This window comes from Sapajus apella, unplaced genomic scaffold, assembly GCF_009761245.1.
Source record: "Sapajus apella isolate SASKATOON/1434 unplaced genomic scaffold, GSC_monkey_1.0 scaffold206, whole genome shotgun sequence".
In the NCBI taxonomy this organism is placed as follows: domain Eukaryota; kingdom Metazoa; phylum Chordata; class Mammalia; order Primates; family Cebidae; genus Sapajus; species Sapajus apella.
The window spans coordinates 768,493-785,049 of NW_022437146.1; the positions used below are offsets into that span (position 1 = coordinate 768,493).

At 47.2% G+C, this 16,557-nt stretch overlaps 1 protein-coding gene across 1 annotated transcript in view; it reads right to left on the reverse strand.

Annotated features, from left to right (window-relative positions):
- GFPT2 (glutamine-fructose-6-phosphate transaminase 2) overlaps positions 1-16,557 on the reverse strand; it is a 47,427-nt gene that overhangs the window by 11,996 nt on the left and 18,874 nt on the right. The window contains exons 5-13 of the mRNA XM_032270254.1: positions 14,264-14,322; positions 13,487-13,621; positions 11,305-11,366; positions 7,824-7,903; positions 7,190-7,307; positions 3,824-3,987; positions 2,285-2,380; positions 2,086-2,183; positions 1,677-1,797 (exon numbers count right to left, since the gene is read on the reverse strand). Coding sequence (XP_032126145.1) covers positions 1,677-1,797; positions 2,086-2,183; positions 2,285-2,380; positions 3,824-3,987; positions 7,190-7,307; positions 7,824-7,903; positions 11,305-11,366; positions 13,487-13,621; positions 14,264-14,322 — 933 coding nt within the window. The remainder of the gene's footprint in view (positions 1-1,676; positions 1,798-2,085; positions 2,184-2,284; positions 2,381-3,823; positions 3,988-7,189; positions 7,308-7,823; positions 7,904-11,304; positions 11,367-13,486; positions 13,622-14,263; positions 14,323-16,557) is intronic.

Consider the following 16,557-nt stretch of genomic DNA (forward strand, 5'->3'; position numbering starts at 1 on the left):
TTTTTTTCGAGACGGAGTTTCACTCTTGTTACCCAGGCTGGAGTGCAGTGGGGCGATCTCGGCTCACCGCAACCTCCGCCTCCTGGGTTCAGGCAATTCTCCTGCCTCAGCCTCCTGAGTAGCTGGGATTACGGGCACGCGCCACCATGCCCAGCTAATTTTTTGTATTTTTAGTAGAGACGGGTTTCACCATGTTGACCAGGATGGTCTCGATCTCTTGACCTAGTGATCCACCCGCCTCGGCCTCCCAAAGTGCTGCGATTACAGGCTTGAGCCACTGCGCCCGGCCAGGGCTGACTTCTATACACACAGGGCTGACTTCTATACACACAGGGACTCGGAAGCTGCCACTGCATTATTTTCACATTAAGTCCACCTATGGGATCATAAACCCAAAGGTGAACGTAGGTCATAAGGTGGTGGGCCGGATGATTGGTGTGTCTGTACTGGTTTTTCTTCACTTGTCAACAAAATGGAAATGGTATTTAAAATTGAAAATGGAAGCAGTGCTAAAAGTCCCAATAGAGGCCAGGTGTGGTGGCTCACGCCTATAATACTAGCACTTTGTGAGGCTGAGGCAGGTGGATCACGAGGTCAAGAGATCGAGAGCATCCTAGCCAACATAGTGAAACCCTATCTCTACTAAAAATACAAAAATTAGCCAGGCATGGTGGGGCACACCTGTAATCCCAGCTACTTGGGAGGCTGAGGCAGGAGAATGGCTTGAACCCAGGAGACGGAGGTTGCAGTGAGCCAAGATCGCGCCACTGCACTCCAGCTGGGCAACAGTGCAAGACTCCATCTCAAAAAAAAAAAAAAAAAAATCCCAGTAGATAATAGAGCATTACAATCAATATTTTAGTTGTGGTAATGACAATGACACTGTGGTTAGATGTTTGTCTTTATCATTTTAATCATACATCCTGAAGTATTTATATGGATGAATATCATGATGTCTGGGATTGGCTTCAAAGTAACCCCATGGAGATGAGGGCTTAATGTAAGTGTGTCCAACCAGCACCAGCTGGGCTGGTTGATCAGTGCTGAGGCTAGGCAATTCATTATATGAATATCTCTACTTTTATAAAGGTTTAGAATTCTCCAGAATTAAAACATTTCAAAAATCCTCCATGAGCTCAAGGAGATTCCAAGCCTATGGCCCTGGATCACCGTCCTGAGGCAGCTGAAGAAAATGTCCAAGCCTAGTGTTGGGATGGCACCAGATGGGTGCATTTAGCTTGGCCCTAAAAGGGAGTACTATCTCCCCACACCTCCCCCTGCTAGGCAGCATGGGCACTGCATGCCACAGGCAGCTCGGCTTGGGCACTTGGGCACAGAGCCCACACTGGGTCCTCCACGTGACTCTTAATAAGTGGTCCTTGAAGTGTTGAACAGGCAAGAAGAGAGAGAAGCCACAGGGCAGAGGAAAAACTAATAGGCGTGGATTTCCATCCTAATTCTGGCTCAGTCACCCCTGGCTGCATGACCTTAGACATCTCTTGCCCTCCCCGTACAACAGTGACAGTAATCCACAGCTCTAAGGGTTAAATGACCTGCTGCAAGAGAGGGATTGCAGCACAGGGTGGCCATGCAGAGGGCTTAACTGGATGAAGTCGAAGAGGAGAGACCCCAGAGCTGACCTGATGCAAGGCTAGCCACGTGACTGTGTCCCTTACCTGACTGGCTGATGAAAAAGCAAACATCATCCCTGAACACAGGTGTGTTTCTGTCCAGAAAATCACTAGCAAGTTCAACCATCACAGGGAGCTCAGTCAGTTCCTCCAAAACTTGCCGCGTCTGAAGCCAACAAACATGGGGACTAAAGTCAGTCACAGGCACGACAGGGACATGGGGCAGCTGAGCTTCTAGGGACAGTTTGTGACATGAAACCTCACTGTCCAGGTGGTGAGGGTTACCCACAGGCCACCTCAAATATAAAAGGGCTCCCTGTCATTTCTCACTCTAGCTCGTGAGAACGGGTACAATGGCTTAGCCAAATTCAGAAGGCCAAATGAGTGATAAAATTGAAGCCCAGTGTCTGGCCCTAGACTGCTGTTGATTTCCCCGCGCATGTGTCACACTTACAGCCACCGCAGCATGGTAGCTGGTTCCACAGCCAATCACGATGAGCCGTCGGCATCGTCGGATCTCCTTCAAGTGGTCCTTCAAGCCACCTAGGAGCACTGCAGGGCACACGGCAGGGTGTTAACGCTGAGTCTACACAGTGACCACATTCCCTGGCACTAGGCATAGGCAGAAGCTCCCCACTGAATGTAGGAATTACCTGTGTTGGTCTCAAAATTCACCCGACCTCTCATAGTATTGAAAACGGATTCTGGCTGTTCGAAGATCTCCTTCTGCATAAATGCACTGAAGTTACCTGGTCCAATAAACATCTGGTCAGTTTTAATTTCACTACGTTTCCTGCTTTTCATTAGGAATAGTTCACTTCTTCTCCTTATGCAGTAGTGATAGCAACTCCTGTAAAGTTTACTGCAGATTCCCAAAGGCATCCCCAGGATCATCCTGCTTGACATGGACTTTCAGAGGGAAGCAGGTCAGAAACCATGACTATCATCTTCAATTTACATATTGGACCCTGCAGGCTGAGGAAGGGAGGGGTTTGCCAGAGGATGCAAGTAACAAATGGCTTGGCTGGTCCCTCTGGGCTGTGTTCCCGTTAGCAAGACCAAAAGAAAGTAAAGTGCTTTAGTCCCAAAAAGCCACCAAGTTAGGGAAATACAGCTAAGCAGGCCCAAAGAAATAAGCAATTTTCCTTTTAATAAATACCCTCCTAGCTTCTGTAATAAAAACCTTTCCAGCCGCACAGGCATTTCCAGTGCTCTGGTTTGAGTGGGGCTGCATGGTGCTGATGGGACAATGGGGCTGCAGGGTGTCTGAGATCCTGATGCAGCAGCTGCGCCTGATGCTCTGGAGGCGCCCACAGGCGGGGTACACAGTGTTCTCTAGGATACGCACGCTCATTATGCCAACATCGCCAGTGCTCCCGGCCTGCCACCCATGACCTGGCACTGGTGCAACAGGCAAATGAAGCAAGTGAGGGGAATAAGGGGTGGCCACCGTAGGGGGAGGGACCACGGCAGACACAGGAGCAGAGAAGGACTCTCTGAGGGGGTGACATTTCAGGGGAGCTGGAGATGATGAAAAGGAACCAGTCCTATGAGAAGAACAGTGAACGCAAGGGCTGTGGCGGAACACAGTGGGACAGAGGGTTGAGTGTGGTGGGACCAGGCTTTGGCTCTGGTGGGGGTGTGAGGGTTTATGGGCTGCGGCAGGGAGTTTGGATTTTATTCCAAGAACAGTAGGAAGCCACTGGAGGGCCTTGAGCAGGGGGATGATCACAGGGGCTGATTCGTGTTCTTAAAAGTTTGCTCAGGCTGCACTGTGGGGCAGAGGTTGCAGGGAGATGGAGGTGGATGCAGACAGAGAGGCTCTCCTAGTAGGGAGAAAGTGTGCCCCCCACCCCCATTACTGCAGACCTCCCACCCAGAGGAGAAATGATGCCTGAGGGTGGGAGTGAGTCCCCCAGCGTTGGTGAAGGAAGGCAGCTGACACACTGGGCTCCGTTCTAGCAGGGAGGACCTGGCACCCGGCTGCAGACAGGAGTCCCCCTTGGAAGCACCAGGCCAGCCTCCCCACATCCCCTCAACTGTGCAAGCCATAGGACACCTGCAGCCCTGTCCTGGTGGCCACAGAGGGTGGGAGGGCTGTGGCCTCTACCAGGGCCAGGCAGAGAGTATTAGGAGTGCTACCAGGAGGGTCAGCTCCCAAGGCTGCTGCACATGGACTCTCAAGGACATGCCTTTCATGATTTGCTGCAGTTCCATCTGCAAGGTCTGGATGGCTCGAGATGGGTCATCACTAGCTGAGCGCTTGACTCGGTGAATGGAGAGTTTCCCATCAGCCACTGCAGCGATGTCATCGTCCTCCAGGAAGATGACGCGGTTGGTGTGCTCTATGATAGCGCTGGGGCAAGGGACACACAGGCATCATCATCAGCACCCTGCCCTGAGCAGTTTCAAGGCAGCAGCCCCTTGCTGTTCCCCATGTGTGGGGGCACATCATTGGCATTTTAGGAGGGACAGAGATGACACACTAAAAACATTGATTTGCAAGTGAATCTTCCTCTTCTTCTCCACTCTTCCCTCCCCTCCCCAAGGAATTATTTTGAAGCCAGTCCCAGACATGATATCATTTCTTTTGTAAACACTTTAGCATATAGCTCTAAAACTATTTTAACCTATAATACCACAATCATATCTAAAATTAATAGTTGTTCCTTTATATCATCAAATATTCAGTATGTTCACATTTCTCCAATAATCTCATGGCTGTCTTTTTATAACTGGTTTCTTCAAATCAGGATCCAAACAATGTCATCTCTGGAGGATACTTGAGAACCAACACATTATTCTGAATCATGTAGGGAAAGAATCTAAACAATCTGTCTTTTGGAACAACCACATACTCTATGAAAGCAAGTTTCTCTAAGTGATATAGCTAGTAATGAAGAAATAATAGAATTAGAATAATCAACTTATGAACTCCTAATTTTAATAGTGCTAATCAGGGGCCATCCATGGCTATCGAAACCAGGAGGTGAAAAGCTGACCGAAGCTTTATCATGGATGGATAAGGCTGGCAACACTCAAGCTCCTGCTGGCTCTTAGCACAAAAAGAGAGATGGTGAGACACTACCTGCCTCCTGATGGAAGGACACACCATCAACTATGTAGTCTTGCCAAAATAGATCAAACCTAAATAAAATCGAGCTTTTAATACTTGTAACCTCTAGTGTACAGAAAACATACGGGACAGAGGAACATTGTAAATGACACCAGGGGATGCACTCAGCAAAATCCAGACAATGGGAAATTCATCAGGACAAAAGACCTAGTTTCTTAAACACATGCACACAAAGGGGCCCTAAAAGTAATCTGCAAGCTATGTTTACCAAAGAAACACAGGGTCATTGTGTTTATTTTTATAACTTTCTCTGTATGGAAAGGAATAATGACTTTCTTCCCTTGAGATCATAAAACAAAGTGTTTTTTAAAATAATTTTAAGTTTGAAATGTTGCTAAATGAAAAAGAAAGGTGATTAATGGTACATAGTTGTGGTATAACCCATCAGGTTGGGCTTGAAGGACTCTTAGAGAAAATACTCTCGGCCAAGCATGGTGGCTCACGCCTGTAATCCTAGCACTTTGGGAGGCCAAGGTGGGCAGATCACCTGAGGTCAGGAGTTCGAGACCAGCCTGGCCAACGTGGTGAACCCTGTCTCTACTAAAAATACAAAAATTAGCTGGGTATGGTGGCAGGTGCCTGTAATCCCAGCTACTCGGGAGGCAGGAGAATCACTCGGCATAAGATCACACCACTGCACTCCAGCCTGGTGACAGAATGAGAGACCATTCAAAACAAACAAACAAAAAAAGAAAACATTCTCATTCTATCCAGAGCCACACCCACATGTGACTGCCAGAAAATGAACACTTGAACTCTTGGTGCAAAGGTAAGGAGAGAAACTATCAAGGTCTAAGGCTCTAAGAAAGGTGTATCTAGCCAGATCCTAGGGAAGAAAGAGAAAGAAGGATCGCAAGCCACTGTACTGTAAAAAATATTTTAAACAAAACATACCCATTGTATAAAAAGTACAAATACGGAGTGACAAGAAGTAAAAATGGCCCTATCCTGTCTCCAACAGATCAACACTGCTTACATTGTAGCATTAACCAACCAACAATGTATGATAATGTGTGTTTATATTTATGCATGCTGTGGTGAGTAGTATTACTTTTTTGGTTCACCTAACGTTTGCAGACAGCCTCGTGCCTGGTCATATAAGGTGACACTGGAGAACAAGGTGAACGTGGTCCCACTCATGCCGGACACAGGTCAGAAGCTAAGGCTGGGATATAGGATTTCCACACCTTTATTCCCAGCTGTCAGTACTACCGGTTCTAACAGACTTTTGGCTGGATTTAAAAATGTATAATAGTATTGCCTACAAATAACTATTTCCTCTCCTTTCAGGCACTCATGCTTTTTAAAAAAAAAAAAAAAGAAACATCTACCCTATTTCACTGAACATAAGTTACTATTGATTGTTAAGATCACAATTATTTGACAAACTTCTAAGAAATAAAAGCTTCAACAAATTCCAGTGGCACAATGCCAATAACTACAGTTCTGTGTGTTTCAGAATCACTGAAAAAATACCAGCCTCTCATTGAAGGCATGTTCTAAGGAGCACCATTTGGGAAGCTCTGCCCCGACCTCAACGTTAAGTATGATGCTGGCTATGCGCTTAACCAGGCCTTGCCTCCCTGTCCCTCCCATTTCCCAGGAGACCTGGCTTGGTGTCTTCCCTGCCTCACAGTGAGACCCTATTACAGGCTGGTTGGGAAAGAGAAAATCCATCAAGAATGGAAATATATAACAAAGACCCAAGCCTTGGGTCTTTGAAGAAGGTACTAGAGGTGATTACAGGGGTTTTCTACTTCAAATAGCAGGAAAGTGTTCTGGTTCTCTCTCTCTCTCTCTCTCTATCTCTCCCTCCACCCCTGCCCTCTGTCCTCTCTCTCTCTCTCTGTCTCTTCAAAATCATTATTTGGTGGACTGATGAGAATATGGACTTTAGAATCAAATGAAATACTCCCTACATCTTGGCTCTGTCTTTCACAAATGGTCCCACATCAGGCAAAGGAAGGGAGAGGCATGGGAGGGACTGAGGTGTGGAGACACTTGACCCATCTAAAGGGAGCAGGCTTTGAGCAGATCCAGACACCTGCTGCCTGAGAGAGGGTAGCACAGTGTACCCAGATCAGCTAATTCTTCCAGAGAAGCTAGAGATCCAGATTTTCCTGTGAAATCTCCCAATTTTCCAACATTGGCAACTAACCCATTTATTTTGTGCAGGCTCAAAGCATTGTGCCCACCAGTGCATCTGGCCTTTGGCCACCAGGGCTACCTGCCACAGTCACGCAGGTGCTCCTAGGACAAGGACTCCAGGCCCAGGGCCAGGGACGACTGAACTCTGCTCTGGCCCTGCGACTTGCTGAGCCACGACAGCTCACATGGAAGGATGAGTAAGAACCTGCAGTGTTTAGACAAGCATTCTTTGATTACATAATCCCAGGAAGTGAAGAGAAGAAGGCTCAGTTACCTTGCATCAGAAGCAAAGAAGAATTCCACGGCCTTGTCACCTACAGCGTGCAGGCAGGCGGAGCTGTCCAGCCTCTTCATCCGTGTCTTACAGATATTCTTCACATTCTCCAGAGTGCCTAGCAAATGGAGGAATGAGTTGCAAATCCCACTGGGATGTTTTGTTTGCATAACATGCAGCAGGGAACCAATTTCCCCTCTGAATATATGTGGGAGAAATTTGTAATTTTTAGCTTTGGCTGCGTCAGCCAAATCCTGTAAAAGATCCCCAAATAGCACAGTACGACTGCAAAAGCATTTAAATGGCTACAGTGTGAGAGGAATGCAAACAAAAACAAACCAAAGAAGCACTCAAATCAAGGCACAGTTGCCATTATACAACGGCACTTTTGTCTATGTTTGACAATATACAAAATCATGATACATTCATGTCCATAATAAAAAGCTTAAAAAAATAACGGAGCCAAGTCTCAGTTGCACGAAAACCTTTTAGACCTGGAGCTGTGCGCCCGTTGGGTCTGGCTCAGAGTGGGACATCCTTGCCTCGGAGGGGAGCTGACCGTGCCAGAGCAGCTGCTGAGTCCTGCGACGCCGGGCAGCAGCTGCGCTGTTCCAGTCCTTCTTGAGAAACTTACACGTCCTGTATAAGATGGGGATCTGTTCTGTAGAGAGCTTGTATTTGCTGCGGACTCCGATGAGCAGGGGGCTGCCTCTCCTGCAGGGAGGAGGCATCCAGTTACCCATCGCCTTTGACGCCCAGGGCTGGGTGTCTGCCCAGCAACTGAGGTGGGATTCCCAAATCTAGCCCTTTCCCAGGGATGGAGGATCCTGTTTAGGTCCCACAGGATGGATGTCTGGAGCACAGGACCAAATGGCCAGGTCCTGAGTCCCAGGACCCTGACTTGGCATCACTCACCTACCCAGTAAGCCTGGTAACCTTTCCCACCCCTGCCCTCCCAGGCCAGGCCTCCTCCAGTACAGTTGAGTCTCCACACATGACCAACCCACATGGTTAGACGGCAGAGGCTGAGTGTTCAGCAGTGGAGGAGGTGCTGGTGGGGCGCAGGTGCACTCGGGGTCTCCACCTAGCCTCGGTGGCAGCACATCCCTACAATGATAGGGCTCTGCACCCACCATCTGCCCAAAGACCCCCTGTTGTTCCTTCCCTTCCCCTAGCCCAGTTCTCTGGCATTAGTGGGCACTAGACTGATTGACTTTTGTATATTCTCTACTTTGTAGGTGACATACGGCAATTCCCTGGGTAGTTTTTGTCTCTGCCTGAGTGACACCCTGTGGATGAAGTTTAGAATCTTCACCCTGTACCAGGTAGACTTCATCATAAAGGGGACAGTGATTGTCACAAGCAAAATCTTGGGAAGTCTACAGCTGGCTAAGGTGAAGGGCCCTCACTCAGGCCTCCTTTCCAGGGTCTCTGTTTCAGCCACTGGCGACCGGCTCTCTGAGTACCTCGGCAGGGAATCTTCAGGAAAGAGTCTTTAGGATATTTCCTTCTATTTACAACTTCTAGTGGTGAATGTGATTAAGATCTCATGATTTTAATGACATCTTGCCTCCAAAATCTGATCCTTTGCTCATTCTTATAAATTACAGTGTGCAAATAAAATTTACCATAGGTGTGCACAGAAATAAGCGTCTCACTCTGGTAATGCATGCGTTCTAAACCTGCAGTTCTTAGAACCCAGGCAGGTAAAATTGTAGTAGTTAATAAAGGATGTGTGCCATTCTGCCTCTGCACATTAATTTATTAATAAGAAGAAAACACAGACGAACACTGTAATAAGACAATTTAAGAGAGCTGTTTCAAACACATGAATTAGAATACAACTGGGTGACATTTTACCTTAAGCAATTTCTTGCTAGATCAATGAAACTAATTAAGTACTTGTTCATCAGCTTGAATCCAGCCCACATATATCCATGGTCTGTTAGCCTGACTCATTGCAGTTCCTAAATTTTTCTTCAACAATAACAGACCTTGCTTTCCAGTCATGTTGTCCTGTTTGGATCCCACTTATGACTTCTCAAAGCAGGGGACAAAGCCTGGGGCTTTGAGGAAGGTGCTATGAACACCTTGAATATTTCAATCATTTATTGTGTAAAGCAAATCTGAGACACAGTTCTGGGTCCAGTGGGCACCAAGCACAAACAGTTTATAATAATGGCAGTGAGAAAGTACATGCTTATCTAATTTTCTTGGCAAATGACTCCCCCAAATTTTATTGCTGTAGATTGAGCTCTGCGGTTTCTCTAGACCTTGAGACGTATAATTCTCCCAAGACAACCTAAAGATTGTCCTGGAGGTTACAGAGCCCTCAGTTATAAGCAATTTTAAAAAATAAAGCTTTATTGCTTCTTCACGCTGCTTTCTTCTGAGCTCATTTAAAATAGTAACATCATGATAAAATTAGATTTTAAAAAGGGCTTCTTAATTTGATAGGAACCAACTGGTATTTTATAATTCTATGAACTGAAGGAATTAAATTCCAAATGGCAAATTAGATCCAGTCTTAGAAAAGATTTTAAAAATCATGATAAATTCCTGCTGTTTCCTGCCGAGATACTATGGCAGTCTGGGAGAGACAGCCTCACCCTCTCTGGCCCAGTCTCTCAAAGACACAGATTCATTCTAGATGTCTCCCCTGAAGCTTCAGAATGAAGCCTGCAGCCCGCAGGGCACTGAGGCCATATAGAGCCGGCCTTGTCTGCTTCTCCACTCCCTGCAGCCTTTGAGGCCCTGGAGCAGTGTCCACACCACCTTGCTCACCACTGGCTCCCATGCCTGGCACATAGCAGGTGTCAGTAAGCACACCCTGAGCCTGGATGCCTCCGTCCCACCAATGCCCTTGCACGATACCCCCACCTTGCCAACAGGGATCCTGGGAGGTCCCACTACCTCTGGACCCCTTGCCTTTGCTCATGCTGGCTCCTCCCCACTGCCTGCCTGCCCCAGGCAGCCTCCTGCTTAGGGCTACCCACCACTGCCCCTCTGCCAGGTAAGGTGATGTCCTGTGCTGGGGCCCGGCATAGGGCGTCACCATCCTCTGCCCTTCTCTGCCCTCCTGCACATCTGTTTAGCCCTTCAAGGCAGGGACCAGGTCAGATGTCACTAAGTCCTTAGGGCCCAGCACACAGTAAGTGCACGGCACATATTTGTTACATGGTTAGATGGATGGATGGATGGATGGATGGGTGGATGGATGGATGATCACCCATTTGAATATAAAGAGGATGGCACTTAATCTCCTTCTATAAATCTGCACAGCACTGGGGGCCCACCATAATAGAGGGACACATGGGCTGAACCAGGCCTCTAAGTTGATTTCTGGGATGCTCCTTTGTGAAGGTGAAGCTTCAGCTCTGAGCCTTCAAGGCCTCTTCTGTACTGAATTCAAATCAGTATTCACTTTGCTTCCTAGTTTTGTGTTCATAATTTTGCATGCTTTTTCTTAAAGGGGGGCCCCGTATTGTACAGGCTTCAAGCCCCACAAAACCTGGATCTGCCCCATCTGTACAAGTTTACTTATAACTGGAATTTGTTGCCTACCTCTGAAAATCTGGAGATTTCAAATAAAAATCCAACTTTCTGGTTTCTTTTTTAAAAAATTCAGAAGTGTAGCACCACCGGCCATAGAGATAGTGGGGTGCAGTCCCCCGGGCTGAGCCACAGTTGTCCTTTAGATACCAGTGTGCCAGAGGCCCTATCTCTCCCTTCTCTCTCCAGCTATGTGATTTTCTTTTCTTTTCTTGTTTTTTTTTTTTTTTTTTTTTTTGAGATGGAGTCTTGCTGTTACCAGGCTGGAGTGCAGTGGTGTGATTGCAGCTCACTGCAACCTCCCACTCCCTGGTTCAAGCAATTCTCCTGCCTCAGCCTCCCAAGTACCTGGGATTACAAGCACGTGCCACCATGCCCAGCTAATTTTTGTATTTTTAGTAGAGACTGGGCTTCACCATGTTGGCCAGGATGGTCTCGATCTCCTGACCACATGATCTGCCCACCTTGGCCTCCAAAAATTCTGGGATTACAGGCTTGAGCCACCGTCCCCAGCCACTATTTTATTTCTTTCTTATGGGAAATGCCAGTGTGTTTTGCCTTACCGTGTGGCAACAGCTTCTCCTGGGTAGTGGATGCTCTTGAAAACCAACGCGAATGCACCTTCCTGAAAACACATAAATAGTGAGAATCAACTCATTCCATCAGCCATGCTGCTGCAGCCTGGCCACACCCCAGATGGGTCTCCCTGGGCCCCTCTTCCTGGTGGGAGGTCCTGGGGTCCCTCAGGGAGCTGAGTGCAGGAACAGCGCATTTGGGGTAATGTCATGAGGGAAAGCAAAACAGACGGTGTCACAGGAAGTACCACAGACCAAAATGTGTGAATTCCACAGTGAGCAATGTGCAGCACGCTTGCCCAGGCCCATAGGGAGCCCGGCGGGGTGCCAGCTGGGTGGACAGGGGCAGTAAGAGACACAGGAGATGATAGCTGGGACCAGGCTGCCCTGCCCTGCTCAGGGACCGCACCTACTCAGCAAGCCCCTGTGAACTGCACTTTAGCTCAACATGTGGTTGGTTTGTGGAAAGCCAGAACTAGAATCCAGTTCCAACACAAGACTCCAGATGCTTTTTCTACTTAAATTCTTGGTGCAAAATTCTCCCCTAGGTCTTGCCTGTATTAATTTACCACAACCCTAGCCAAGCTCAGTTATATATAAACAGCTGCAAATCTGAATTTCGACATGCCATCCTCCAAGTGTGGGAGCTGCAGGCAGCCCCAGGCCTGTGTGGTCAGCATGTCGGGTCTAGGTTGCCAACTCAGCTGCAAGGCCAGAGAAACCTGAGTTGGCATCCCCAGGCCTCAGCAGGGCTTTCAAACTGCCCCAAACCAGGGGGCTTCAGGCAGACCCTGCTGCTTTTGTCAACAACAACAACAAAAAAAAACGCTGCTCACTCTCTGCCAAAAAGAGCCCTGTACTCTCCCAGCCAGGAAAAGTCTTAAGTGTCATTATGAGAGAGGTATTTCTAAAATTTCAAAATAAAAATGGAAAAGAAAAAACAGCATGCTATAATACCTAACTGGCTCAATGTACATTATCCAGTGCATTAAGTGTGGGATAAGCTGTTATTTATAAACACATCCTCTAAATGATGGACCTCCAAAAACAGGAGTTAGAGGACAAAAAGGGTTTCAATAGTAGACTTACTTTTTAAATCAGACCCTGAAAACACCTGCTCAAGAATAATATATTTTAAACCACAAGGTGGTGCCTGCCAGATGTTCTGGGCTCCAGGCCAGTGTCCAGGCTGCCATGGCCCTGGGGGAGCTACTGGGTGGCATTGCCGCCTGGGAGGATGGGCTCTGAGAGGCCTGGAGCCCTCTCCTCCTCCCTCGCCCCACGTGGGCCTGTGTCTGCTGTACCTCCTCCTCAGTGTGGGGGCCTCCCCTTGGACAATACCCCCAGTGTGTGCTCCCTTCTCAGGGACTTCAGCTCCCTGGGCTCTGTCCTCTGGGATGTCACCGATCTCTCTCCTTCTCTCCCTCTTTTGGGCCATTCTGTTCCACATACAGACATGCTCTGATAGGGCTATCACAAAAACAGGCTAGGTATGGTGGCTCATGCCTGTAATCCCAGCACTTGGGAGGCCAAGGCAGGTGGATCACTTGAGGTTAGGAGTTCGAAACCAGCCTGGTCAACATGGTGAAACCATGTCTCTACTAAAAATACAAAAATTAGCTGGGCACGGTGGTGCATGTCTGTACTCCCAGCTACTTGGGAGGCTGAGGCAGGAGAATTGCTTGAACCTGGGAGGCAGAAGTTACACTAAGTCAAGATTGCACCACTGCACTCCAGCCTGTGTGACAGAGTGAGATTCTGTCCGTCTCAAAAACAAAAATAAGAACAACAACAAAAAAAACCGCAAAATGACATCCTCCCTTGGTACCACAGCCCTCTCCTGCACACCACCACCACGTTCATGTGTACATTGTAAGAAGTCATAGACTCTAATGCCACTCACAATTTTGGAAGTGTCAGAATGAAGCAGGGCACTTTCTATTTGATGTTGATGAACCAAACCACAGAATGTCTTCCAGGTCTACAAGAGTGTAATATCTTAAGACCAGACACTGTAAATGAGCTGTTTTTTATCCTCAGGACTGTGTGCAAGTTTGTCTAATAAGGGCTTACAAAAAATAAAGGATTCCTTGCCATTTTCTGCTTGAAAAAAATGTTTTTAAAGAAAAAAATGAAGGAATGAGTTAGACAGATGGGATTTGTAACTCACCAACTGCTGAATGACTCTCTCGACCAATGTTGAAAACGTAATGTCCTCAGTTTCTCTGTTGTCGAACACATATTTAATCAGCTTGGCAATGGTCTCTGTATCTGTTTCTGACTCAAACTCGTAGCCTTTGCTTTCCTGAAATATGCAGTCGACATAGTGTGAGAGAGTGGTCATTGTGCAACGCCTGCTTGGCCAGCTCCCTCTCCTCCCTGATGATCTATGCTTGGAGTGACTTAAGTCAAGAACGAGGAAAACTGGGAAGAGACAAAAAATGTTTGCCAGCATCACACAGCCAAACACCTCTGAGTCATTCCAGGATGCCCTGAGATCATCCCACCTCAGAAGCTCGCCCTTGCCACTAATCTAGACATTGCAAAATAACAGCAGTCAAAATGATAAAATACGTTGAGTCAAATCCACCCACATCCCAACCATCACCACAAAGCCATTCAAATTTTAGACACTGTCTGACTTCCCGCCCCAACTCCGAGGCTGTGTTATATAATGCAGACACTTTAATAAAACTAAGTTCCTGTTAGTTTGATTCTGGGAATCTGCAGCGCCCCTTGAGATAAACACTAATGCCCTGATATCTCCTCAAACAAGATCTGCAGGGCCTGGCTCAGCCGAGGCAGAAGTTTCTGCTTAACATGGTGACGTGGCTGAGTGTGGGTCTCAGTTCCCACGCTGGTTTCCGTAAGGAAATGAGATGGTTGGAAAGTTTCCGGGGAGACCAATACCATGGAACTGAGACATTACCTAGGGGAAGCATCTTACCAGAAATTTCCTCAGATCTTTGTAATTTGTGATGATCCCATTATGGATGACAACAAATTCTGAAAGAAAAGTTAAGAGAGAAATGCTATTGAGAAGGAAGTTCAAGTCAGATGCGAAGAGAGATGATTTCAAGGCTTGAGAGCTCTCTGCAAACTCCAGGCCCATAAAGACTTAAGTGCACTTTGTTTACAGTGATTAGCACTGATATCTACTGGTAGCTACTACAATGGAAACAGGGATTAACACTGATGTCTAGACTGCAGCAGCTACTACAATGTGAATCCTAGGAAATACACATCCCTCTTTCAGTGACCAGCAACCACCAGCCTGACCATGCAGAGAGTTCTCCCCTGTGTGCTACTGTAATATCAAACAGGTTTTGGGGTTCATGTCCAGTGGGGATGATGAACCCTTCATTCCAGAAATGATTCCAGGCATTCCCAACTGACAGTCCAGCCACATGCTTTGTTTGATCCACACTGTGTTGTAAAAATATTTGTGGGGTTTTTGAAACAAGAGTCTTGCTCTGTTGCCCAGGTTGGAGTGCAGTAGCGTGATCTCAGCTCACTGCAACCTCCACCTCCTGGGTTCAAGTGATTCTCCTGCCTCAGCCTCCTAAGTAGCTGAGACTACAGGTACCCACCACCACACCCAGGTAATTTTTGTATTTTCAGTAGAGATGGGGTTTTACCATATTGGCTAGGCTCGTCTCGAACTCCTGACCTTGTGATCCGCCTGCCTCAGCCTCCCAAAGTGCTGGGATTACAGGCATGAGCCACCACACTTGGCCCAATATTTGAGTTTTTAAAATTCTGAGTGTTCACTTTAAAATCTTGGTTTTCTTAGGGGAAAAATCCCAGAAGTTCTGGCATCCCCAGGCTCAGCCACATTCCTGCACAGCAGGATCTGCTGGCTGCAGCTTCTCCCACCTCCCCCAGGCCTGCCACACATCCTGCTCATGTGGGCGGCTTCTGCACAGGTGGCACCCCGCTGACCCTGGGGTGCAGTGAGGGATGTGTCTGCCTCCACCCCACTGCATTTTCTCAATGAATAGCGTGTGCATGAGTGCCTTAAGGGAAAGGTCCAAGGCCAGCCTGAGAATTTTTCTGGCCAAGTAGCCCCCCTTCCCTCTGCTCCTAGAGGACAGAAAGATTCCCTATTGCCCTTGAGGTTCAATAATTCCACCAGGAGGTATCTAGATGTTGGATGCACTTCATAAATATTGACAATTATTTTTTTCAAAGCATCACTGTGAAGTCTTATTTATTATTATTATTATTATTGTTCTGAGACAGTCTCGCTCTGTCACCCAGGCTAGAGTGCAGTGGTGTGATCTCGGCTCACCACAACCACTGCCTTCCTGGGTTCAAGTGATGCTCCTGCCTCAGCCTCCTGAGTAGCTGGGATTTCAGGTGCGTGCTACAATGCCGGGCTATTTTTTGCATTTTTTAAGTAGAGACAGGGTTTCCACGTGTTGGTTAGGCTGGTCTCGAACTCTTGACCTCAGGAGACCCCCCCCCCACGCCGCCTCCGTCTCCCAAAGTGCTGGGATTGTAGACATGAGCCATTGCTCCCCGCCTACTGACTATTTTTGATCCCTTCTTGGGATCTCCAATTCAAGTTTTCCTTCAGTTGAGCAAAGATTTCTCCTACAGCATCTTTTAAAACCTTTTCCACTATCCTTTTTCTTTATTCTCACCATGGTTTCCTCTACTAAAAGAAAAATCATATTATTTGTTTTGTGAGCTTACACCCAAAAATGGGAGGGCTTGAATAAGAAAAGCCCGGTTTCAACAGACATGCTGACCACTTCTGTGCACGCTTCTCTGTGCTCTGATTGCTTCTTGTGCACACCAGTTACCCATATGTTGGATCCGTATTAACTGGCTCCCCTTCCCCATTTTTTTCATGTCTAGGGTGATACAGTTTCTTTACACTATCCTCTTATCTCTTAATTCTGTCACATTTTCTTTTATCTCTCTATGATCCTATCATTAACTTGTTTTCTAGAATCCATGTTGTCTGTGCAAAATCTTTGCGTAATGTCCTTGTGCAGTGTAGTTGCTGGGTGTTCAGACTTCCTTCAAAGCATGCTCTTCAGCTATCACTGCTGAGCTATTCATGAAATTTTATGAATCTTTGCTTATTGCCCTGTTCTTTTGAATTACTCATCCTGAGTCAGGGCTAGAGTGTCCAAGTTTGGGTGTGGGTGGGTCTTCTTGGAGCCTCCCTGCTTTGGGGACATAGTCAGAATCATTGTCTGCACTGAAGTGGGGGGTTTTCTGATGAGGTTC